Raw genomic sequence first — 25,230 nt, 5'->3', positions numbered from 1 at the left:
CCTATCTTTTACCCCTGCAGTGTCATCCTGGGAGGGAGTACCCCAAGGTGCCCTTTCCTATGTGAGCTGGGGATGTGCTCTGCCGTAAACTTGCTGTGTGACCTTGGACAAGACTCTTAACCCTTCTGGGCCTCAGTTTCCTTATCAGCACAATAAGGGGTTTGGTTATAGATGGTCTTAAATCTCCTCTGACACTAATAACTTGTGGGTCTGTGAGTCACCCCTCTGGCATTCCTGAGATGTACACATCTCACTTGATACAGAGAACTCTAGAATCATAATGAGTTGGCAAGTCTTATTCCACTATTCCCATTTATCACGTATTTGCTGAATGCCTGCGTGTGCCAGGCACTGGGCTTGGTCCTTTGATCCCTGCCCTCCAGAGGCTCCCCATTTAGTGAAAGACACCATCATCTAGCTACACTGGTCTAGAACTCAGAAGGAAACACGGAGGTTCAGGGAGATACTTAGGAGGTAATGACAAGGAAGCCAAGCTACAGGGATGGTCTTATACTCAGGGAGAGGATAAAGAGGAGGGAGAGAAGAGTGCTGGGGATGGAACTCACAAAACAAGCCGAGAAGAAGCAGCCTGAGAGGTGAAGGAAGCCCAGGGCGGGGATGCCATGGCCGTGAAGGGGGATGGTCAGCAGGGTCGGCTGCCATGGTGGTCAAACAGGAGACTGAAAGGCGTCTGCTGAGTTTAGTAACAAAGAGGCTGGCCGTTGAAACCTCCGTGGAGTGATGGCAGGAAAGTCAGATTGCGGTGGGGAGAAGGGGAGGTGAGGAGTGGAGATGACAAAGGTAGGGACAACTTTCAAGAAGCTGATCAGTGGAAGTTTCCTGGTGGCCTAATGGTTAGGATTCTGGGGAACCACTGCCGTGGCCGGGGTTCAATCCCTGGTCGGAGCTAGAGAGGGATGAATATTTGTTTAAGATGGGAGAGAGTTGAGTATGTTATATATATTTTTAAGGAATAGCCATGAAAGTTATTAAAGCTGTTTAAGAAAAGCCGTAGCTGCTACGAAGGCACGACCAAGAGCTGGAGTGAGTTTCCCAAGCAGTGGGGGAGGGGCAGGAGCCCGAGCTCAGGTGGAAAGAAGGAGCGGGGCTGGGGGAGGATGTGGGGAAGTCAGTGGGTGGAGAACAGGAAATCTAGCTAATTGTGGATCCAGGATCAATCCACCCCTTGGGTGAGTCACTCCTTGAGATAAGCATCTCTCTGGGCCTCATCTTGTTCATTTACAGGGGGGTGGGTGGGGGAAGTGTTGGATTTTTGACTCTTAAATTCTGGATTCCATTATTCTAAGCTTTTAAAGTTTAGTGAGTCTGGGGTTTTTTTGTTTTGTTTTGTTTTGTTTTGTTTTGTTTTGTTTTTTGGCTGTGTCAGGTCTTAGTTGCGGCATATGGGATTTTTTGTTGTGGTGCGTGGGCTCAGTAGTTGCGGTGCGTGGGCTTAGTTGCCCCGCGACATGTGGGGTCTTAGTTCCCCGACCAGGGATCGAACCCGCGTCCCCTGCATTGGAAGGCAGATTCTATTTTTTTTTTAATTAATTAATTTATTTTTTGGCTGCATTGGGTCTTCGTTGTTGCTGTGCGTGGGCTTTCTCTAGTTGTGGCGAGCGGGAGCTACTCTTCGTTGCGGTGTGTGGGCTTCTCATTGTGGTGGCTTCTCTTGTTGTGGAGCACGGGGTCTAGGCACGCGGGCTTCGGTAGTTGTGGCACACAGGCTCAGTAGCTGTGGCTTGCAGGCTCTAGAGCGCAGGCTCAGTAGTTGTGGCTCACAGGCTTAGTTGCTCCGCAGCATGTGGGATCTCCCCGGACCAGGGCTCGAATCCGTGTCCCTTGCATTGGCAGGCAGATTCTTAACCACTGTGCCACCAGGGAAGTCCAAGTCTGGGGTTTTATGATACTAAAATTCTGTATGAACATTTTCTATTCCTCAGATTCTCTGATTGTGAGATTGTGAAATTCTGAGATAATACATTTGACCGCTCCTATGATGCTGTGAGTACAGTGGACTCCTTGGCCCCGTGGCCTCACGAGCCAGCTGGTCAAAAAGAGCCTGACCGCCTTTCAAAGCGGAGGTTATTTTGAGGGCTTTGTGCAGGCCTCATGGCAGCACATCCCGGGGCAGGAGCACTGGTGTGTCTGCTGAGGCACCACCTGGCCTTGGGTTTCGCTCTGTTCCAGAAGCCGCAGGCCTGTTGGACAGGCTTCTGAGAGTGGCAGGTGGCAGCAAGAGAAGGAGGCAGAGGGAAAGATCTGAGGGAGGAAGATGGCATTCCCCACTTGCCGCTCTGCCCCCAGCTCTTTGTAGGAAGGCGGGGGAACGCTGTTTTGGAGGCTTGGGAAGGAGGAAGGTGCTCGCACTTAATCCCAGACCCTATGCGGAGGGTGATTGCGGGTAGAACTTGGAGACCTTAGTTTTGGCTCCAGCTCTGTGACCTTGGGCAATCGCTGCCTCTCTCTGGGCCTGTTTCCTCCCTGGGGGCCCTTCCAGGTCTAGTTCAGCCTCCTGGAGGTGCCTCCTGGGTCTCTTCCCAGGGACTGTCAGTGAAAGGAAGCTAGATTAGCACTTTAAAGTATTATTTTTGAGTGCCTACCTTGGGAAATGTCACACATTATTCACTCCTTCATTCATTCAACAAACATAACCCAAACTTCCTCTAACCCAAACTTGTGCTAAGCACAGAAAAGAAAAGCCCCAGATTTTGTTTCTCAAATTGCATTAATTAACGAAGTCCCAGTCCTGCCTCACAGTTTGCTATAGTTTGCAAGTTACTCGATTTATCTCTGTACCTTTTCCCTCGTCTGTAAAATTGGGATCAATCATTTCTGATTACCTCACAGAGTTGTTTTGAGAATCAAATTTATTTTTTTAAAAAAAGAAAGTGAACACTGTGAAAATTATATGTTCCTTTCGGGGACCCCATCAGAGCCAGGGGCCCAGAGTCTAGGTTGAGCGTGCACGTTGCCATTCAGCCTGGGACCAGGGAGCTGCAGTGCCTTCCTAGAGTGTCCAGGGACCACAGTGTTGGTGTGTTTGTGTGTCCTCTCTCTGCCCAGGTGGATGAAGAAACCCCGATGTGGTGTCCCTGATCACCCGCACTTGAGCCGAAGGCGGAGAAACAAGCGCTATGCCCTGACGGGACAGAAGTGGCGGCAGAAGCATATCACCTACAGGTGCCTCAACTCCCTCTCCTCCTCCTTGGCTTCGGCTCCACCCTCACTCTGATTTTTCCTGGCCTGAGTTTCTGAGGCTCACACTGTAGGTGGGTCTGTGATCAGGGCCAGGCTCTGAGACCCCATGACTTTGTTCTCCTTGTAGCATCCAGAGGATGCTATGTCTCCAGCTTCAGGTTTATTTGGTCCTTTAGGGGCTCATGAGTTATGCTCTGTTCAGATTCCTAGAGTTTTTAGTTACGGAAAGTGGGGTATGTTCGGTACCTTTCACCTGGGATGAAGAACCATGGCTGAACTCGTCCTCCCTACCGCTGCTCGCCAAACCCCACTCCCTCTGATCTGGATCCCTTCCCCACTTAGCCTGATTGATGGACTTCAGCCGAGATTCCCAGCACGGAGTTCCAGTTGTTTCTTAAGGAGCATAAAAAGCTGGGAACTGAATTGCAACAGTTGTCATCCCTTGACTGTCTGGGCAAAGCAGGATCAGGCTCCAAGTCAGCCCAGTGACCAAGGGCAGGGATGATGGAACCCATCGCAGCAGATGCAGACATCAGGATTCAGATGGGGTGGGGTCAGGGCCAGGCATAGGGCAGGCTCAGCTGGGCCCTGTTTGGCACCTCTCACGTCTCTGATTCCATCTCAGGTGGATCCCTGGGTTCAGGAGTAGGATCTGAGACAGAGATCCTTTGGGTTGAGCTAAGGACTCTCCTGCTCACAAGCTGTAGAGACCAGAACAGGATTTTTTCAGAAATCTGACAAGAGGAGGAAACTTAAGAAGAATCTGGGTTAGTAACTGGATAGACTTAGAGCCTCCTGAAGAGTAGAGTTAGAAGTGGCTTCTAACCCAATTCTAACCTTAACTTCTATCATGCAACCTCTCTGGGCTTCAGTTTCCTTACCTGTAGAATGGGTGAATAGTCTTTGCCCCAGGTGTTCATGGGGCAGAGCAGCCAGAAGTGGTGATGCTCCATCGTGGAGAACCATGCAGTATGGATACAGTAACCTTACATAGTCAAACCTATAACTGATTCAATCACATGCCACCCTATACCAGCTTCTATGTAGACAAACAGTAGTAGTTGGTGCCAAAGATTTTTTTACAGGATATTTCACTTAAACTCTCCACTATTTAAGTGGTTTTTTTTAAAAAAATATTTATTTATTTAATTTATTTATTTGGTTGTGCTGGGTCTTAGCTGTGGCTCGCGGGCTCCTTAGTTGCGGCAGGCGGACTCCTTAGTTGTGGCATGTGAACTCTTAGTTGCGACATGTGGGATCTAGTTCCCTGACCAGGGATCAAACCCGGGCACCCTGCATTGGAAGCATGGAGTCTTAACCGCTGCACCACCAGGGAAGTCCCTGTTTAAGTGTTTTTATAAATTTTATAAATGTACCTTTTTATGTATTGGGAGAAAAACTTAAAATTTAGGAAATGCCATGCACAACTTAATTTTTTTTCTACAAATTCAACACAAACTTTTTCAGAGATCAAATATAAAAACACTAAGTAAAAGGCAGGGGTGGGGACCCAGAGCCCTGCCCACCCAACCTCTTCATCAACCCCTGAGGTACCTCAGCAGAATTCTAGGCCCACATGGCCTCTGGTGTTCCGTTTAGCTCCGCTGGTCTCTGATTCTTGGTCTGTTCCTCCCTATCAATCCTCCCCTCTCTCACCAGCATTCACAACTACACCCCAAAGGTGGGTGAGTTAGACACGCGGAAAGCTATTCGCCAGGCTTTCGATGTGTGGCAGAAGGTGACCCCGCTGACCTTTGAAGAGGTGCCCTACCATGAAATCAAAAGTGACCGGAAGGAGGCCGACATCATGATCTTCTTTGCTTCTGGCTTCCATGGCGACAGCTCCCCGTTTGATGGCGAAGGGGGATTCCTGGCTCATGCCTACTTCCCTGGCCCAGGGATTGGTGGAGACACTCACTTTGATTCAGACGAGCCATGGACATTAGGAAATGCCAACCACGATGGTAAGGTCATGAGGGGACAGGGGGTTACTTGGCTGTCAGGGAAAGAAGCCCTGAGGAAGAGCTTGGAGGATACCACAGTTGAGTTTTCTGGTTTCTAGAGCTTCTTGTCCAAGAATTAAGGCCCTAAGAGGGTGGGAACTGTGGTCTCTGATAATATTCAACAGTTGATCCATCAGGGCCAGGGCCAGGGAGATGGGTCAGATCACTTAGTAAATGGTCTAATTGGATTGAGTTAGGAGGAAAGTTTAGGCCATGAATAAGACGATAAAGTAATGGATCAGAGGCTGGAGGAAATGGTTAAAAGGCTTAAAGCTGAAAGTGATAGGCTCTGGCCTGACTGATGAGGGCTTCAAAGGCCATGCTGTGGGAAAACATGACAGACTTTCTCCCTTATGTCAACCTCACAAGTGAACAATAGGCCCCGTAATTACTCTAGCATCCTCTCTGCAGTAATCGTAACAATACTCCTCAGGTTGCAAGAGTTCCTCATCAGTACTTACTTGCAAGGCAACTGCTTAGTAAGTAGGCAACTGTACATCATTATGCCCTTTTTTAAGATGAAGAGTTTGAGGCTCAGATGGCATAGCTGGTAGGCAGCAGTGCCAGGGCTCAAACTATAGTTCAACCACTGGCCATGTGACGAGGGGCGCATCATTCACCCTCAGTCTCCTCATCTGTCAGATGAGGGGCTGGATTAGGTGACTTCTGAAGTCCCTTCCGACTCTAATGGAACATGATGCACGTGTTCGAACATTTAAAACAGACACAGTCTCTGCCCTTTGGAAGTCCAGAGTCGCGTCAGGGAGACAGACGTATACATAAGTCACACTGTTGCAAGGCAGACTGTACTGAAGGACGCAGCAGAAGTACCAAGAAAATGCAGTAGGACTCTGGAGGAAAGAGGGACAGAGGATTCAATTCAATTCTATTTTAGATTATAATAGATTAGAATTAGTATGTTAATATTCTAAGGCCCATGTCAAGTGTTTTCCACATACTGTATAATATGTATATGTTATTATCATCCCCATTTTACAGATAGGTAAACTGAGGTGTAGAGAAACAGTAAGTAACCTACTAAGGTCCCACAGTTGGTGAATGGGGAAATACGTTTTCGAACCCGGACATGACGATTCCAGAGCCCATACTCTTTGCTACCATGCTGTTTCCATGGCTCTCCAACTGCAGGGCACACCAGAATCACCTAGAAACCTTTTTTAAGAATTCAGATTCCAGGCTCCAGGCCCCTAACCTCTTGCTATTCTGATTCTCTGGTTCTGGGTTCAGGCCTGGGAATCTGCACATGGTCTCATAAATTCCCCAAGTGCTTCTGAGGCAGGTATCCATTACCTTGAGAAACACTGTCTTAATCCCCAGAGTTTCCCTAACTTGCCTGATCATAAGAATCAACCAGGTTCTTTTTATAAACATGGATTCCCAGGCCCTTCCCCTGGAAATTCCAACTCTTAAGCTTAGGCAAGTTGGGGAAACACTAGGCCTTCTTTTTCCTTGGTGATGCTTCAGGCTGAGAGCAGACTTTAAAGGCCCGTTTCCTCAGAGGCTGTGTCTGCTGTCTGTAGGTGGGGACTGCCTCCTTGAAAGCATTTCATATCATTGCATGGATCCGGGATCACTTCTCTTGGCCTGTCTGTCAAAGGGTGGTTCAGGAGGTGATGTGGCCAAGGCTCAGCCTAGGCAAGGTTATGAAACTGCTACATTTCTCTTTGTCCCCCACCCTCTTCTTCGGTCCTCTTTCCTATCCAGCTCCATTTCCTCAGCCCAGGAGTCCTTTCCCTTATGTTTTGGATGTGTTTCCTGGCTTTCTGAACACCTATTCTTTATCTTGTTCTTATTCTTGGATCAGTGTCAACCAATGGTGGTCTGTGCTAACTGATAAAGTGTGACAAGAGGAGAACTAACATTTTTGAGCCACTGTTATGTGCCAGGCGCTGTTAGCTGATCACAGTCATAGCCCTGATGGAGATACATGAATTATTAAGGACATTCCTCCTCTACCCTGCCCTTCCCAGCTCCGGGTGTGCACTTCCCACACCTGCTCCTTGCTGGTGGAGACCTTGGACCAGTCTCAAAATCCTGAGAACTTCTGGTGGTGTGTGTGGGAAGGAGCTGGGACCTGTGCATGGGCACCATCCCGGCACCCTCTCATCTGTCCCACCCCATCCTGACGAATGACCAAGAATTCGGATAGAAATTCCAAGATAGCTAATGTCTTCTTCGGACGAGAGTCAGGACTTTGCTCTGGAAAACCAAGCATGAACTATCCAGACGCAGTTCATAACCCCAGCAATAGACTGCTAGGAACCGGAACGCAGCCATTGCCGTAGGACGGCCTTTGGAAGGAGAGGAAAGGAACCAAGATTGATTGCGCACCTATATGTTATCTCGTTTAATTTCCACATAAACTCAGCGAGGGCGTGAGCGCAGCCTCCCGGGAATTTTTGTTTATTAGCTTTCTTCTCTATTCTAAATTTCCATTACGGAAAATTTTAAACTTACCAAGTAGGGAGAATGATAATGTGAATCCCCCCAGGCACCCATCACCCTGCTTCAGCAGTTATCAACATTACGTCAGTGCTGTTTCATCTACCCTCCCTGACCCCCTGTATTTTTTGGTGATGTATTTTAAGGAAAATCTCAGGTCTCACCTCTAAATACTCTAGTACATACCTCTAACAGATTATCTTTAACACAACCACAAAATCATGACCAACCCGACAAAATTAACAATAATTTCTTAAAATCCAATACCCAGTTTGTGTTCATTTTCCCAAATTACCTCAAAAATGTCTTTAACGGTTGTTTGCTTGTATCAGGTCGTCTCTTAAGTCCCTTTTCATTTACAGCAGTCACCTTGCTTCTCTTTTCTCCCTGCATTTGTTGAAGAAATTACTTATCTATTTTATAGATAGCAGTGTGTATATGTCGATCCCAATCTTCCAATTTATCCCTCGCCCCTCCTTACCCCATGGTAACCGTAAGTTTATTTTCTACATCTATAACTATGTCTGTTTTGCAGATAAGTTCATTTGTACCCTTTTTTTTTAGATTCCACATATAAGCAATATCATATGATATTTGTCTTTCTCTGTCTGACTTAGGTTCACTTTTACCATGTCTCTCTTCCCCATATAGCCTGAATAGATCTACAGGCCTGACTGGATTGACTTTTATGGAGACAATGCTTCCCAGTTGGTGCTGGTCCCCCCTGTTGCATCACGTTAGGAAGCACGTGTGACACAGGCCGTCCCACTCTTAGTGACATGAAGGTTGAGCGGTTGCTTCAGGTGTGTCAGCCTGACCCAACCACTATAAGATTCCCACGGGGGACTTTATTTTAAAAAGGTTGCCTGAGCCCTAACCGCAAACTCCTGAATCAGAATCCCCTCCACCTGTGTGTTGAAAAGGCTCTCCTGGAGAACCACTAGAATGTAAAGGGGATTCTGATTCTCCACCACTTTGGAGTCTGCGTGAAGGGCGATCTGGCCCACCACACCTTTAAGCTGATTTCGGGGAGTCTCCCAGGCACCCTGTGTCCTCATCCCTTTCCAATGGGTCAAGCAGTGAAGTCAGCAGAATTCACTAAGCTCTGCTGGGGAGGGAGCCCAGCCCTGGGGAAGGTGACAAGACGGGAAGAGTCATGAGGACCAGCCCTTCACAGGGGACAGTCCTTCTGCAGTTACTACAGTGATTCCTCCCCATCCTGGGAGCTAGACTGGGCAGGGTGGTGAGGAAAGGAAAGTTCTGAGTGGTTAAGACGTTCACACAGTAAGCGGCAGAAGAATAGAGAAGAAAGCCAACAAACAAAAATTCCCAGGAGGCTGCATCACGCCCTCGCTGGGTTTATGTGGAAATTAAACGAGATAATATATAGGTGCTCAATCAATCTCGGTTCCTTTGCTGTTCTTCCAAAAACCATCCTAGGGCAATGGCTGCGTTCCGGTTCCTAGCGGTCTATTGCTGGGGTTATGAACTGCGTCTGGATAGTTCATGCTTGGTTTTCCAGAGCAAAGTCCTGACTCTCATCCAAAGAAGACATTAGCTGTCTCAAACCCAGGACTCTGAATTTTTAACAATCACCCCAGTTGGTTCTGCTGCAGATGGTCCAAAGACAACACCTGGAAAAATACTGAACATTTGGCACTGTTCCATCCTGGCCTGTCCAGCACAGAGCTTTCCCTCAAGGAGCTCATAGTCCTGGGGCAGAAGAGAGTGTGTGCTCCTGGCTATGATGTAGGGTGGAAAGTGGTCAGGGCCATAAAGATGGTACAGATACACTGCTGGGCGAGTGTATAGGAGGAAGCAGTCATTGCTGGTTAGGGAAATGAAGGAAGGCTCCCTGGAGGATGTGGCATTCAGCTGAACTTTGAAGGAGTAAGGTTATTCCAGGTAGAGGGGACAGCATTGGCAAAAGAATAGAGGCAAAAGGAAATGTAACCTTTGGGAGGGTTTCAGGAGTCAATGAGATGGGACTCACCAAAGATGGAGGTCCCAAGAGAAGGAAATGAAGCAGAGACAAGATACACTGGAGTAGCCAAGTAGACTGTTGGGTGCTTGCTAGGAAGCCCAAGGACTTGAGCTCCCAGCTCAAGGGAACTCTCCCTGTTGAGGATGCTGGTCCTTCATACATAGCTTAACGTGACCTTGCTAATTAGCCGTGATAGTTCTGTGCCTGGAGGTGGTGTGAGTGCTTTCTGTACCTTGCCTCATTAATCTTCACCCCATTCTTATGATGAAGGTACCATTAATCCTTTGTTTTACAGAGGAAGAGATTTAAAATGTCACACTGCTAGGACATGGCAGAGCTGGGAGCCACGGCAGTCAGACCCCCAGGGACTGCACTTCTGACCACTCTGCTTCTCTGCCTTTCACCCTGTTGGGTGGTGAAGCCCTTACCAGCCTCCTGCCCATTAAGCATGTGGGTCTTCTCCATCCTTCTGCTTTTTCTGGAGTTCTCCTGCCCCTCCCCACTCTCCTTCCATCTCCCCAGAGCAGCCCCCACTTAACAGGTCTCTCGGGATTCTGTGCAGTAGGATGCCAGCTCCCCAGCTCTCCTCTGCCTTTTGGTCCCTGGAACAAACCCACAGACCCCTTTCCTTCAAGGGCTTACTCCTGTTCTCTGCAGAGACCCAGCACAGAGGCTAACAGAGTAATAGACACAGGCTGAGGACAAGGGTTTAGAGTCTAGCCAGGTGCCCAGAGCCCTGCTCCCTGGTTCTCAGCTGAAATCCCTGTGGATGCTCCCTGAGGAAGAGCCTAGTCAGGAGACAGAGGCCCAAACAGCTTGTCCCGGGTCACAGAACGGGCCAGGAGCAGAGCCAGGACCGGACCCCAGGAAGCAGGGCTGCCTTCCATTGGCGCTAGCAGCCACCTTTGTTTGGGATGGAGCTCAGAGATGAGCTCACCCTTCCCTGCTGCGAGAGGGGCCAGGACCTGAGGAAGGAACTGGGGGCAGCCTGGCCTCCTCATGCCAGCTTGCCCTGCCCCAGCAGAAGGCCAGCCCCAGGCTCTTGGCCAAACTTCCCCTGATCTTGCCCATCCACCCTTCGCTGAAGGTACTGGTGGTGTCCGCAGAGCGGCAGGCATGCTTGTGTGTGACTGGGTCCGCCCCATTGGGCTCTTCTCTCTTCCCGAGACCTTAGCCAGGAAGGCCAGACACAATCCCCAGCCTCGTCTGACCCTCGTGGGGCCCTCAGCCGGGCTGGGGTAGGGCAGCTTGGCCAGTGCCACTGGGGCCAGAGTGAGCACTAGGGCTCCTGACCACCTCCTGGGCTCTTGGCAGCCTCCCCTGCACTTCAAGGTGGCAGGACTGGACTGTGACATGCCTTAGGGCTGGGCAACAGAGGCAGGGCTCAAGGGACATTCAAATGCCAGAGGTCGAGGCAAGCAGGAGTCTATAACTGGACATAATATGAGTCAGGACTGTTGATTCAACGACCTGCTCAACTCCCTGCCCCTTGCATTTCTTTCCCAAAGCCAGGGCTGCTTAATCCCCCCCAAAGTCAGGCCTTGCTGTCCCAGGCCTGACCCAGAAGTTCAAGGGAGCTGGCTTTAAGAGAATCTGGTTGCTGAGACCCCAAGGGCCTTGTGCTTCCTTTCTGGTCAATGGGCTCGTTCCAGGGACCAAGCTGCTGTCTTATGCATGGTGACAGCAGCTGCCATGCAGCCTCATGCCCTCTACACATCTTATCCTATCCAGTCCTCACACAACCCTCTGAAGTAGGTATGACCTCCGCGTTGTACAAATAAGGAAATTGGGGCTCAGGGGGTAGACCTTCTGACCGAATTCACAAAGCTCACTGGGGTAGAGCTGGAAATGAGCAAGACCTGTCCCATTCAGGGGCCCAGGCTCACGACCACTCTGCCGTGTTGCTGCCTCAGCTTCACCCTCGGGATCCCGTATCCCACTTTCAGTACCTGGACCTTTCGTTTTCACTCGCATTCGAATCCCTGCGTTGATCTTGCCCATAGTTCAGTCCTTTCAGGACTGAGAGCTGCTGCACGACCAAGGCTCCGCCTGCCCCTGGGTCTCTGAAGATGACCGCCAGCCTGCCGCCCCCAGGACTCCCCTCTGCCCGTCGCACCCCCTCTGCCTTGGCTCAGGCTCTTTTCATCTCTCACCGGGACCCTCATACTGGCTTCCAGACCGACCCCACTGATCCCCCTGCCTCTGGTCTCATCACCCTCTAATCCTTCCTCCAACTGCAGCCAGAGTGATTTCATCATGTCACCACCCCCCCACCCCGACACCAACCTGCTTAAACCCCCCCACTGGCCAAGAAGCCAATCCAAATTCCTTTGCATGGCATCACAAGCCCTGCTTGCCAGCCTGGCTGACCTCATCTCCCTCCGGCCCTCCCCTCCTGCTTTGCTCCGGAGCCAAGTGGAATGAAACTGCTTGTCCCTGGACGTTGTTCATAGCATTCTCTCAGCCAGAAATGCCACCCCCGCCCCTCTTCCTCTCCTTCCCACTGAATCCATTCTGCTGACTAACTTCTTATCTTCCTAGACTCACCTTAAGCTTCACCTTCATGACGCTTTCCCTGAACATCTTCCTTCAAGCGTAAATGACTCCTTCCTCCTCGGAATCCTCACTCGACCCTTATAGACAGCTGTAGAAGCACCTGGAACACTAATTTCACTTATTTTATTTCTCTGTCCCTATCCACCACTATATGGAGAGTTCTGGAAGGCAGGGGTGTGTATGTCCCAGTGTCCGGGACAGGGCCTGGCACAAAGCTTATGCTAGGCGTTTGCTGAAGTCATGGATTGACTGACTGACTGACACCTGAGTGGGCGCCCTGGGCACCTCCCCATCTCCCCCTCCACAGGGAATGACCTCTTCCTGGTGGCTGTGCATGAGCTGGGCCACGCGCTGGGACTGGAGCACTCCAACGACCCCAGCGCCATCATGGCGCCCTTCTACCAGTACATGGAAACACACAACTTCAAGCTGCCTCAGGATGATCTCCAGGGCATCCAGAAGATCTACGGTGTGTGGCAGGGGAGCAGGGCCACCGTTCCTTCCTTGGGCTGGGCCATGACTGCCTGCCTGTCGGGGCGGGGGGTTGGGGGGAGGCCGGGGACCTGGGTCTCTGACTGCTGTCTGCAAGGCTCCTCCCCCACCCCCCTCCTTCCCTGCACACTTGGGAAGCCTAGGGGAGGGTCTGAGCTGCAACTGGGAGGGACAAAAGTGAACAGAGAGCCGCCCACTCCCCCTACTCTACCCGCCTCCCCCCCTCCACACACCTCCCCCTCACCTCCTGTGGTTCCCTCTCAAGGGGTCCCACCTCTAGCCAAGAGACTCACCCATCTGCCCAAGTAACGGTGATACAAGAGGATAAGTATTATTACCAGAGCTTTTTTCTTAAACAAGAAAAAAAGACAAACTAGGCTGATATCTTGCTAAGATTTGAGGGGCCTGCTACCAGGCCACCCCATTCTCTGTTCACACCGGTGTGGGAAGTTCTTGTTGTTGTCAAGTCGGTTGAGACGGGAAGACCAGTTTATTACGGCAAACGCATGTCCACATGGCACGGCCCCTACAGCCCCCAGGCTGTGGAGTACGGGAGGAGGGCTCCCTCTGGAGGCTCTGAGGACCTCACAGAGGAGGTCGCCCCACCCAAAGCCTGGAGGATGGGCAGGATCTCCACAGGTGAGGCAGCAGAGGACTGGATAGGTGGTGAGGACTAGGAGGTATTTTGAAAATAAAATGGACCCTATTTGCTGATAGATTAGACACAGGGGTGAGGTTTCTGGCTTTTGTAATTGTGGAGCAATAGATTGACCTCTGTAGCTCAGAGATCTGGGCTGGAATATTGACCTGGGATCTTTGGTGTTCAATACGGTAGCCACTAGCCACATGTGGCTATTTAAATTTATATGAATTAGAATTAAATAAAATTAAAATTTCAGTTCTTCTGCCGCACTAATAACTAGTCGCTCATTTCAAGTGCTCGATAGCCACACATGGCTAGAGGCTTCTGTATTGGACAGTGCAGATATATAGAACATTTATGTAATCACAGAACGTTCTATGGGACGGCTTGAACAGAGGTCTTTAAAGCCATGAACCTGGAAGAGATCACTTCAGGTAGTGATTCTCAACTTGGCAGTCCATTGGAATCACCTTGGGATTTCAATTTAAAAAAATACTGATACCCAGCCTTTACCCCCAGAAATTTGGTTTTAATTGGTCTGGGGTGACTTCTGAACATCAGGGGTTTTAAAAGTTCCCCAGGTGATCCTAATATGCAGCCCAAGTTGAGAAGCACTGACCTAGGGACCAAAATAGAAAGAGAGAGACAGACAGACAGAAAGAGAGAGAGAGAGAGAGAAGGGGAGGGGAGGGGAGAGGAGAGGACCCAGGGGCATGCCGACCTTTAGAGCCAGGTGGATGAGGAAAGGCTGCCAGCAAAGCGGGCTGAGAAGGAACAGTACACGAGGTAGGAGGGAAACCAAGAGAGTGCAGGTTCTGGAAGAGAGAGAAGAGTGTTTTAAGGAAAGTGTGTGTATGATCTTGCTACTCAAAGTGTGGGCCTCAGACCAGTAACTTTGGCATCACCTGAGAGCCTGAAGAAACACAGAATCTAAGGCCCCACCCCAGACCCTCTGAGTCACAATCTGCATTTTATCAAGATCCCTGAATGATTCATATGGACATCAAAGTTTGGGTCAAGTCATGTTGGATTTGGCAACAGGGAGGTCATTGGTGATCTTGACAGCAGTTTCATTGGGTGACGAGGCAGAGGCCATACTGGAGCAGGATAAAGAATGGGGGGAGCAGACAGAGAGGGTAGGGGACACTGGGCCTAAGAAGGGACATGTCCTCTCTCGTAACAGGAGAGAAGAAAGAGAAGATACCAGATTTGGGGGTGGAAAGATGGGAGTTCCCATCTAATGGCTCTGTTCATGGATTTTCTCAAAGACTGGGGGAGTAAACAATGGGAGAGGGGGGACAGGAGGCTGGAGTGTGACAGGCTTGTCTCAGAGTTGCCCAGGTGATGATGAGGCAATGGCAGCGGGGGGCAGGGCATGCCTGGCCCTTCTCTAAGATGCAGCCCCTCTCTCCAGGACCCCCCGCGGAGCCCCTGGAGCCCACAAGGCCCCTCCCCACACTCCCCGTCCGCAGGATCCACTCACCGTCTGAGAGGAAGCATGAGCGCCAGCCCAGGCCCCCTCGGCCGCCCCTGGGGGACCGGCCAGCCACACCGGGCGCCAAACCCAACATCTGTGACGGCAACTTCAACACGGTGGCCCTCTTCCGGGGCGAGATGTTTGTGTTTAAGGTAGGACCTCGGTGCTGCCCTCCCACTCCTTCCCCCACCACGGGGCGGGAGAGAGCTGCTGCTCTGGGATTAGGCCTGCTGTGGGGCCTGGAGGGGAGCTAGCCCAGCGGCCAGGCCATGGGGTCTCTTCCTGGTGCTGCTGGGTGAATGGACTTGTTTCCAAGAGGGAGAGGGGAAGTGGTGACCCTGCCCCTTCCCAAGGGTTAACGCTGGGGGAAAAGTGCTGGAGACCGGCCTCTGGTCTGTGACTCTGAGCAAGTCACCTCCCTCGTCTGGACCTCAGTTTCTCCATCTGAGAGCTGGGAGAGTCATTTCTCTAACGAAGGGTGTGTGCAGATCAAAGGAGTCATGGCTGTGAAGATGTTGGCTTGGAGTAGGGGCTGGCACAGCAGTGGCTGCATCTGTCTCCGGATCCTGCCAGGGCTGGTTCAGAGGAGCGCCTGACAGGAAGCTGGCCAGGCTCCGTCTTGTCCCCTTGCCTGTTCCTGTCCCTTTAGCCATGGGCTGCAGGGTGGCAGCCTGCTCAGTGTGTTGCAGTTGGGTTCTCAGGGAAGCAGGCTCTGGGACAGTGTTTGGGATGCAGAATTTTGACTATGGAGCACCTTTGGGATCCACATCTGTGGGAAGGAGGGGAGGGAAGCACAATGGGGCAGGAGAAGATAAGCAGCAACTAGACCCACTGCAGACCCGGCCACGCCCACAGCGAGTTCTGGAGCTAGAATGGCCCGTCAGAGTTGTCCCATGTTGGGCCCCAAATGGCTGGAACTTTATTCAGTCAATGGATGAGGGGGGGCATGACCTTGGGGGAGCTCTCTGGAGCTAGGCCATCCCCAGAGAGGTTGACAGTTGAAAACTGCCTGCTCACCACACTGCCTCCTGGCCACCAGCACAAGAGGCCCTCTGCTGACAGCGTGTCTCTGTCACACTGGCTGGTTGCGGAGAGCTGCCCCACTCACCTTGTGGAATTCTCCCCAGCAAGCTTTGAGCTCTGACCAAGAATCAGGCGACAGGGGTCAGCCCCAGTCCTGCTCTCACTGCGTGGCTCAAGGAGAGTCACTTGGCCTTCCTTAAGACTCTGTGTATCTCAGATCTACTTAAACAGGAATTGCGAAAGTCAAAATAAGGTTTAAAAACCTGGATGTGAAAGTACTTCGTAAAACACCTTAAAAAAAAAAAACTTCTAGCTTTTGTACCTTTTTTTTTTTTTTTTTTGGCTGCGTTGGGTCTTCGTTGCTGCGCACGGGCTTTCTCTAGTTGCGGCAAGCAGGGGCTACTCTTCGTTGTGGTGCATGGGCTTCTCATTGTGGTGGCTTCTCTTGTTGCGAAGCACGGGCTCTAGGCGCGTGGGCTTCACTAGTTGTGGCATGCGGGCTCAGTAGTTGTGGCTCGTGGGCTCTAGAGCGTAGCCTCAGTAGTTGTGGCGCACAGGCTTAGTTGCTCCGCGTCATGTGGAATCTTCCTGGACCAGGGCTTGAACCCGTGTTCCCTGCATTGGCAGGCGGATTCTTAACCACTGCGCCACCAGGGAAGCCCCTGTACCATTTTTATGTATCATGTTCATTCTTCTGCACCCTTGGATCCTCCAACTGAACGGTTCCTAAGCAAGTCTGGGTTTTATCATTCCCATTCACACATAAGAAAACCGAGGTCCTAGGAGGTTACAGGCGTCGCCCAGACTGCCTACCAACCAGGGCTGCAGTGGGACCAGGCACCAATCTGAGGAGGAAGGCTTTTTTCACATTCTTGGCCTATTGAGCTGCCATTTACTTAACGTTGACTATGTGTCCTGTACTGTTCTAGGCACTTCACCTATAATCTCTCATCTGACCCCCCACTATTACCCCCTTTGCAGATGAGGCTCTTTAAGTACTGAACCCCAGGTCATGCAACTGTAAGAGGAGGAAACTGAATTCACACCCGGGGCTTGGGGGAATTTCCACAGCTTGCTTCCCACAGACCTTACCCTGCTGGCTGGAGCCAGCCGTGAGGAGGGCACTCTGCCCAGACTCAGTGACCAACCCCTGCTTCCCACCAGCCTGCGGAGGGGCCTGCTGACGTCGGTGACTCTCCGCTGCCCTCATGTGGTCATCTCAGGCCTTGCATCATCCCTTCCAGCTACCCCACGCCTCCTCTGCCCACCAGGCCTGTCTGCTGGCTCTGTCTCATGGCCCCTTGGGCAGCAAGAGCCATCAGGAGCCTTAAGTGAAGAGAGTTGATGGGCATTTTATCTTCCTCATTGGGCTTTGAAAGATAGAAGCAGTAAATAGACAGACTTCAAGGCGGGTTGCAAGGCTGGGCCCAGGGGAACGTGTTGGGTTGTTGGGGCCTGAGCCCCAGGGCTGAGATCACTGGGTTCAAAGGCTATGCCTCTTTCTTTCCTTGCCTTAACCCCCAGGATCGCTGGTTCTGGCGCCTGCGCAATAACCGAGTACAGGAGGGCTACCCCATGCAGATCGAGCAGTTCTGGAAAGGCCTGCCCGCCCGCATAGATGCAGCCTATGAAAGGGCTGATGGAAGATTTGTCTTCTTCAAAGGTAACGTGGCCTGTGCAGAGGACCTGGCACGCTTTTCTGCCCTTCTCGGGACCCCCTTTTTCCACCTGTAAACTGGAAGAGGCAGGGTGGGAGGCAGATGAGCTGCAAGGGTCCTTCTGGCCCTAACAGAAACACTGCTGACAGGACGATCCCTGCAGGCAGGGAAATTAAGTCAAGGAGTGATTGTTGAGGGTCTGTATGTGCCAAAGTTGGTGGGGTGACAAGCCTCACCCCCACAAAGTAGAGGGTGGTGCAGACAACTGAAGACCATCCAGTGCTCCATGGAAAGCCACCCTGTGAGTTCTGTAAGAGCCTGGAGGGGGGAGGTCACGCATGCTGGAGAGGCCAGGGGAGGAGGGGGAACCAGGTGTATGGCAGGCCCTCCCTGTGCTAGGTTGTTTCACTTCAATTATCTTGACTTGGGCCAGGCCTCAGAAGAGTAAGATTCAGATAGTGAGGAGCGAGAAAAGCATTCCAAGGGGAAGGAACAGCATGGGCAAAGGAGTAGTTCAGAGGGCTTTAGAAGACCCACCAGACAGCCATGGAGCCCCCCAGAGAGGTGTGAGAAGTGGCCTGGAAAGGTAGTTTAGGGGAGAGTCCTGAGGAGCCCTGGCTGCCCAGCCAGACTGTGGTCTTAATCCATTAGGGCAATGCTGGAAGTTCACTGTTTGTCTCTGAGCAGCAGAGAGCCAGAGGGCAGGCGGCAATCCAGGCAGAGGCAGGAGGCTGTTTCTGAGACGGCTGCTGGAGTTGAGGAGAGCGATGTCTGTAAGGCCTGTACCAGGGAGGAGCAGTGAGGCTAGGCGGTTGACAAGGCCTTGTGAGAGGCTAAGTGCTGAGAGGAGAAGGAAAGAGAGGGTGATGCCACCTTCTTGGGGACCCTGGGAGGCAGACAGGTGGTGAAGGAGGGAGCCCCTGGGGTGGAGAGGAGGAACTCCGGAAGCCGACCTAGAAATGCCCAGAGGATGGTGGGCAATCAGGGTCCTGGGCCTGGTGCCCAGGTTCACTGGGAGAGTGGCAGCCTCAGAGTTGGGTGTCACTGGTAGAAGGTGGGGGGAGTACTAGTGTGTGTGTGAAGCCATGAGAGGCTGAGGTCACCCGGAAAGGAAAAAGGAGCAAGTCACATGAAAGGAAAAGAGGGTGGGGCACGGAGCCTGGGCAGCGTGGGGCGAGTTGCCCAGGATCTGAGACTGGATTCTGGCTTCTTGCCCCCTAAGCTCTGCCTGGGCCAAGGGGCCTCAGCCTCCTCCGCCACAGGGATCAAGCAGGACCAGGGCTGTCTCCCCCTGACACTGGCTCCATGACTGACTTCGGTCCCAGTGGATGATGGGCAAGTGGCTCTATCCACAACCTCCAGCACGAATGACCGGGGAAGGCTAATCCTGGGTTCCTCTTGGCCACAGGTGACAAGTACTGGGTGTTTAAGGAGGTGACGGTGGAGCCTGGGTACCCCCACAGCCTGGGGGAGCTGGGCAGCTGTCTGCCCCGAGAAGGCATTGACACAGCTCTGCGCTGGGAACCTGTGGGCAAGACCTACTTTTTCAAAGGCGAGCGGTACTGGCGCTACAGCGAGGAGCGGCGGGCCACGGACCCTGGCTATCCCAAGCCCATCACCGTGTGGAAGGGCATCCCCCAGGCCCCCCAAGGGGCCTTCATCAGCAAGGAAGGATGTACGTAAGAACCCGGCCGGGTTTTGTGAGGGGGGGTCTGATTTCACGTGGGTCTCACCGGGGCCCACGGGCATACTCTCAGGGTATCCAGGTTTGAGAAACACCGCCTGGTGGCAAAGACAACTGCCTCATATCGACCCATGTTCACCCAGTAAATTAATCCTCTCTTACCAGCGGCCAAGTCACAATTTCTCATCTGTAGGGATCATTCGCAATTGAGAGATGTTTTCATAGACTGACTTCATTCCCTCAGATAGCACTTCTCAAACAGTGGTCCTCAGGTGTACTCTAGGAGTCCCTCAAGTTATCAGATCTGAAATGATGGATGTGGTGGTTCAAAGGTGCTTTTTCACAGGGCTTAAAGAGAGCAGCATTTTCTAATTATGAGACATTTCCTAGCTCCTCCTGGAGGCCAGGCTGACTCACAGCCTCTCCCCCCTCCGGACTAGAAGCTTCTCAAGAAGAGGGGCTGGGACTTGCCAGGTGCAGAGGGGCTATCCATGGATATTTGTTCCATCTCCGCTCATCTGGTCAAAAGCACAGACCCTGGAGCCAGCCTGGCTGATTTCATATCCCACCTCCACTACTTACTAGGAGTTTGTGCAAATCACTTAAGTTTCCTCAGTTTCTTCATCTATAAAATGGGGATAATAATGGTACCTACCTCATAGGGCTTTGTGAGGATTAAGTAAGATAAATTATGTAGAGCACTTGGCCCATGCCATGTAAGTTTTAGCTGTTATCATCATTATTATCTTGTTGGGGTGTTTTAGTTTTTATGGAATGACAGGTGTCATTCATTCACTCCACAATAATTGCTGAGAGCCAGGTTGTGTGGGAGGGCTGGGGATGGAGCTTGGAACAAGACTTGCCTTGCATCCCTGGCTCCCAGTCTAGAGGCAAAAAACAAACAAAGTGGCAACAAATGCAATAAGGGAAAGCATTTGTGAGAGAGCATCTAGGCAGAGGGCCATGTGAGAGAGGGTCGTCAGGAAGAGCTCTCCAAGGAGACATCACCGGTAAGAAAGCCAGCAGCCACAGGGGCAGAGCTGCTATTTGGTGGCTCTCCTGTGTACCTGATGCTTTACACACATGGTCTCACTTTCTGGGGAGCCTCAGAGGCAGGTGACATCAAGAACTTTAGCCAATGAAAATCCCAGCCAAGGTGGGGAGCCGGCCAATAGGAGAGCGTGAGTTGCTCTGTGTCTGTGGACTGGCGGGGCGATAAGGCTGCTGCAGGGAGCCTAGTGGTGGTTGCCAAGCCCTGCTGCCTCTTTTCCTTCCAGCCCCTCCCCCAGCAGGGTCCCAGCGACCCTGCAATCTGTGTTGCACAGTCACGTGTGCCAAGCCAAAAAAAGTCCATGATAACTGCGAAGAGGTGGTGCCCTCCGTCAACAGGAGAAATCTTGCTCCCTGCCTCCCTTGGCTCAGGCAGGAGCTGGCTCAGCCCTAGAGCTATGGAGACAGTGCCGTCCAAGCCTTACGTTGGGGGCTTGATCTGACTCACACGGGGGAGGGGGGAGGCTATGGGCACACTATAGCAGAGCTGAGACCCAGGGCTGAGAAGAGTCCTGTCTGGGAAGCACAAAATGAGTTTACCAATGCTACTTCCAGCCCCTCATTGGCTTCCCAGCACCTTTGAGATGACAGGGTGGGCTGCTCCAGGTCCCAGGTGCCTCTCTGCAGCTGGGCGGGTCATCCTCGACCAGCCACACCACTTGTAGGGTGTGCGCCGCAGGCCTACCTGCAAGAGTTCCAACACGCCCCCACCACGTCATGTGCCCACCTGCCTTTCAGAGCTCCTCTTGGGCTCCTCCCAGGTGGGAGAGGTGCCCCTCCTCCACGCTGCCACAGCACCCTGGGCCCGCTCACGCTGGCGCAGAACAGGTGCAGGAAAGTGTCTGGGATGGTGACGATGGGCCGTGTTTCTGCAGATTATACCTACTTCTACAAGGGCCGGGACTACTGGAAATTCGACAACCAGAAACTAAGCGTGGAGCCAGGCTACCCGCGCAACATCCTGCGTGACTGGATGGGTTGCAACCAGAAGGAGGTGGAGAGGCGCAAGGAACGGCGGCTGCCCCAGGACGATGTGGACATCATGGTGACCATCAACGACGTGCCAGGCTCTGTGAATGCAGTGGCCGTGGTCATCCCCTGCATCCTGTCCCTCTGCATCCTGGTGCTGGTCTACACCATCTTCCAGTTCAAGAACAAGGCAGGCCCTCAGCCTGTCACCTACTATAAGCGGCCAGTCCAGGAGTGGGTGTGAGCAGCCCAGAGCCCTCTCTGTCCACTCGGTCTGGCCAGCCAGGCCCTTCCTCACCAGGGTCTGAAGGGCAGCTCTGGCAACTGCCCACTGGGGCCAGCATGGCCCTAGGCCAGGGGTCATGTAGCTGAAGTGGTGGTGCATTGGCCTAGGCTGAGCATGGGGCAGGGAGTGATGGCAGCTGTGCACCAGGGTGGGTGTCTGGCACCCAGCTGCCAGCCTTCTGTCCTGGGTAAACTGCTCCCTACTCAAGGGAATAGGCCAGGCCCCATCAGGAGGCAGGGACCATGCCAGGAGGAGGCCCATGGTCACTGCGCCCTATGGCATCCATGAGGTACCACAGCACCATCTGTACTTGGCTGGACCCAGCACCTTCTGTGGGAAGCCAGCACTAGCGCTCTCAGCCCCATCTGGGAGATGCCACCAGTCCTGGTCCCCCATTGCCAACACCTGCTGGTCAGATGTCCCCCCACCCCTACCCCACTGTCCTCCAAGGCTACAGGACCCCTGCTGCCGACACAGTGGGCAACAAGCCTGGGTTTCCTCTGCTGGCAACAGCAGATTCCTCAGGAAACCTGCTCCACACGTCAGGGTCTCCTCTGAGACCCAGGATTTAGGGTCACATGCTGCAGGCAGGGCTGTGGCCCAGCTGGGTCTGACAAGGACCCAGCTGTCATGTCGTGAATATTTCAATGTCCTGTCACTATTGTTTAAAGTCCCATTCTGCAAAGGCTGCTTGAGGCTTTAGGTGAATTAGAGGTGACTGTCTTGGTGATGAGGCCAGCCCTCCCCCCAGCGATAAGGACCAAGGTGCTGTTAAGGCCACTCTAGTGCCCAGACACGCCAGGAGCTGGGCCCTGCTAATGAGGCTAAAGGGCTGGAGCAGGAGCTGACCCCATCTCTGGAGGTTGATCTGAGTTTGTAGCTGTCCTCCACTCCCCCGTTCCTCTCCCCATCCCCCAAGTCCCTGGCCCTGCTCCAGCCTGTCGCTTGTGGCCTGAGGGCTCAGCCTGACTAGTGAGGTGAGACGGAAACAGCTCCAGGCCAACATTCTCACGGCCTTGGAGTAAGGGGCCCAGGGCAGCCTTCTGAAGTGCTCAGAGCCCACACCCCTAGCTACCCTGAGACCAATTCAATCTCTCAGCCCAGAAGCAGTGTTTATACCATAAGCTTGGCCCCTGCTAACCCAGCTCTCTGGGCCCATCACCCTGCATTGCTCTTCGGAAAAGGGCAGCCACAACTGGTAACAACCCCCAGCCTAGGGGCCCGCCCCTCACTGTCTCTGGCAGGAATGCCTAGGGCTTGGCCTGCCTCGCTCCAACCCAGTAAGAGGCAGCCCTGCTTGTCACTAAGGAGCTGGAGGCAAGACCAATGGGTTCAACTATCTCCACTGGCTCCCTGCCAAATCGGAGCGGAGGTGTCAGTCTTCAGGGTGCTGGCAGGGCCTCTGAGCCTGCATGGGCCTTGCCCCCACCCCGTGGCCTCTGGGCTTTGAGTCTGCTTAACCTGTAGCAGACAGGGACTCTGGGAGCTGTCTTGAGCAAAATCTCTCATCCCAGAGACACCTATATGGGTCCACTGTGTTCCCTGTCATCAACCTTCTGTTTTTTTCTCATTTTGGCCAAGGGCGGGCTCCCTGGGACGGGTGGGGAACAACTGCAGAGATATTAGTGATTCATAGGTTTGTACAGTGTTTTATACTTTGCAAAGCACTTTATTAGCTCACCCCTGTCCGCTCACATGTAACTCATGCAGTCCCTAGGAGGCCAAGGATAACTCTCACTGTGCCCTCAAATGAAGCACAGAGAGGCTGTTACTTGCCCAGGCCATCCAGTGGGCTTGCTAGACCCCTCTAGGGTCCAAGATGAGATCAGAAGTGTCTCTTTTATCCATCTTTTCTTGGCCTCCCTTCTCCCCTTCCGGGTCCCTCTCCACTCCTCAGGTTGGTGCTCTCACTTCTTGAAAGCTCTAGGCCCCCCAGGCTCCCACTGGCTCCTGGTACTACCGAGGTCAGCTGAGAAAGAGCAGGAGATGGAAGCAGGCAGCCCAGGCTGCAGTTGTGACGGATGCAGGGCCAGGCCCAGAGAGGGCTCAGCCTGGAGGCTTCCAATCATGGATTCTCCTGCCTTGTGGTCATCCGTTTGTCCATCATCCCAGGACAGGGCAGACAGAGGGGCAAAGCACTGGGGGCCCCAGAGCCCAGCTTCCCCTCAGTCTGGGGAACATCACAGCATTTCAGTGTCAGTCACATTTTAAACTGATCAGCCTTTGTATAATGTTTTTTAAATCATTTCTAAATAAAACAAAAATACAGAGTGTGTCATTTCCCTGGGATGTGGGAACAAGGATCAGGTTCTGGGTGGGCCTTCAGAAGTTTCTGGGAGACAGGGTGCTTTGGGGTGTCTGGGAGCTGCCCCATGCATCTCATCTGCCAGCCCAAAAATCAGATGCCCCCTCTCTCCAAAAGGCTGGCCCTGGAGGCCCTCTGTTACTGGGGTCTCAGGAAAAGAGCCAGATAATGCCAGGGTGGCACCCAGGATGGCGGAGCAACCCCTCCCAGGAGAGGTATGGGCAGGTTCACTGTGGCAAGGTCTTCTCTGAAGTCAAGGCACATGGTGCCATGACCAAGGACAAAAGCAAGAGCCCAGTTCTTGGCAACAGGGAAAAATGAGGTGAGATTAGGTCAGCAGCCTTAGGGTTTTCTTACCAAGAGCCCTGGCCTGGTTCTGGAAGCCAGTGAGAGGGAAGGCTGCCCCAGCACCCAGACGGCTGGAGAAACTGTGGGGTGGGGATGAACACGAAGGTCTGAGCTTGTCTGGGTGCAGGCTGAGAAGCCAACGAATCTGGGGTAGCGGGAGGGGCCAGAGGCAAGACGGTGCCCCAAGGCGAGGCTGCGGAGGAGGCTTCATTCCAGTCCCCAGCGAGCTCCCCGACTCTCCGCGCGTCTCCGGGGTGGCGGAAGGTGGGGAGAGACGACAAGGACCAGGACCCGAGCAGGAGAGGCTGACGGGATGACAGGAGGCGGCGGGAGGTAAGTGCGGAGAGCGACGAGTCAGTACCAGGAGGTGCAGACGATAAGGAAGCGCACGTCGTCCAGCGGCCCCCAAGGGCCGGGCTCTGGCCAGGGCCGCCCAGGGCCCTCGGGCGCCGCGGGCTGGGGTTGGGGGTGGGTCTGGGGTTGGGGCTGAGGCTGGGGCTGAGGTTGGGGCTGGGGCTGGGGCTGGGGCTGGGGCTGGGGCTGGGGCTGGGGCTGCGCGGGCTGCGCCGGCTGCGCGGCGCCCTGGCCACCGCTCAGCTGAGCTCCCATGTTCTGCAGGACAAGAGGCCCGTCAGGTACGGGACGGGCCGCACGCCACCCCCGCCCCAGCCCGGCCCGGCCCGGCCCGGCCCGAACCGACCCTCACCTCGCACCGCCCGAGCCGCCGATCAGAATCCCAGCGCCGACCTCCTCTCCCGGCTCGCCTGCGCAGCGCCGTCTGGAAGGACTGGCGTCGTGACGCCACGGCGCACGAACCCCGCCCTCCGACCGCCAGCGACGAAGGTTTCAGGGCACAGGGGCGGGGCCCAGCCAACCCGACCCCACCCACCAGCAACCGGCCAAACCCGCCCCGAAGTCCCGGGGCCCCGCCCCGCGAGCAGCTTGGAGACGCTTGGAGCCGCCCCAGCTACCCATGCCTCTCCAGCCCGGCTCCACACCCACCCAAGGCCCTAAAGAAAAGGGCCTACCGAGACTGGTCTGAGGCGGTCCTGGGCACCTAACAGCCAGGCCAGCAAACCTCCATCCAC

The 25,230-nt window shown here is 53.3% G+C and overlaps 2 protein-coding genes and 2 long non-coding RNA genes across 5 annotated transcripts in view; 1 reads left to right on the top strand and 3 right to left on the bottom strand.

The window, feature by feature from the left end:
* Positions 1-21,099, bottom strand: part of LOC309645409 — a 36,132-nt gene extending 15,033 nt beyond the window's left edge. The window contains exon 1 of the long non-coding RNA XR_014254877.1: positions 19,347-21,099. This is a non-coding gene — a long non-coding RNA (uncharacterized lncRNA). The remainder of the gene's footprint in view (positions 1-19,346) is intronic.
* Positions 1-23,759, top strand: part of MMP24 (matrix metallopeptidase 24) — a gene marked incomplete at its 5' end in the record, with an annotated part of 43,336 nt that extends 19,577 nt beyond the window's left edge. Inside the window, 7 exons of the mRNA XM_082430186.1 lie at positions 3,067-3,183; positions 4,861-5,165; positions 12,515-12,676; positions 14,757-14,971; positions 17,367-17,505; positions 18,909-19,175; positions 21,110-23,759. Of these exons, the coding sequence (XP_082286312.1) occupies positions 3,067-3,183; positions 4,861-5,165; positions 12,515-12,676; positions 14,757-14,971; positions 17,367-17,505; positions 18,909-19,175; positions 21,110-21,447 (1,543 nt within the window). The 3' untranslated portion in view covers positions 21,448-23,759. The remainder of the gene's footprint in view (positions 1-3,066; positions 3,184-4,860; positions 5,166-12,514; positions 12,677-14,756; positions 14,972-17,366; positions 17,506-18,908; positions 19,176-21,109) is intronic.
* LOC309645408 overlaps positions 1-25,230 on the bottom strand; it is a 191,169-nt gene that overhangs the window by 40,421 nt on the left and 125,518 nt on the right. The window lies entirely within an intron of this gene.
* On the bottom strand, positions 23,138-25,163 carry MMP24OS (MMP24 opposite strand). 2 transcript variants are annotated; one of them, XR_014254818.1, is made up of 2 exons: positions 24,849-25,163; positions 23,138-24,447 (listed from the first exon to the last, which is right to left on the bottom strand). XR_014254818.1 is itself a non-coding variant. In XM_082430416.1 (2 exons), the coding sequence occupies exon 2, from the start codon at positions 24,749-24,751 to the stop codon at positions 24,497-24,499; it is 255 nt and encodes an 84-aa protein (XP_082286542.1). In that variant the 5' UTR covers positions 24,752-24,754; positions 24,849-25,135; the 3' UTR covers positions 23,138-24,496. The 2 variants fall into 2 exon arrangements, 1 of the variants encoding a protein (XP_082286542.1); XM_082430416.1 differs by having other exon boundaries at positions 23,138-24,754; positions 24,849-25,135.

Source organism: Balaenoptera physalus (genome assembly GCF_965194825.1).
Source record: "Balaenoptera physalus genome assembly, chromosome: 16".
NCBI lineage: Eukaryota > Metazoa > Chordata > Mammalia > Artiodactyla > Balaenopteridae > Balaenoptera > Balaenoptera physalus.
The sequence above is the reverse complement of the archived record's forward strand: the minus strand, read 5'-3'. Positions and strand labels throughout refer to the sequence as shown.

Excerpts from the sequence above, each read along its gene's own strand:
- MMP24OS (XM_082430416.1), bottom strand. The coding sequence starts at position 24,751 with ATGGGAGCTCAGCTGAGCGGTGGCCAGGGCGCCGCGCAGCCGGCGCAG.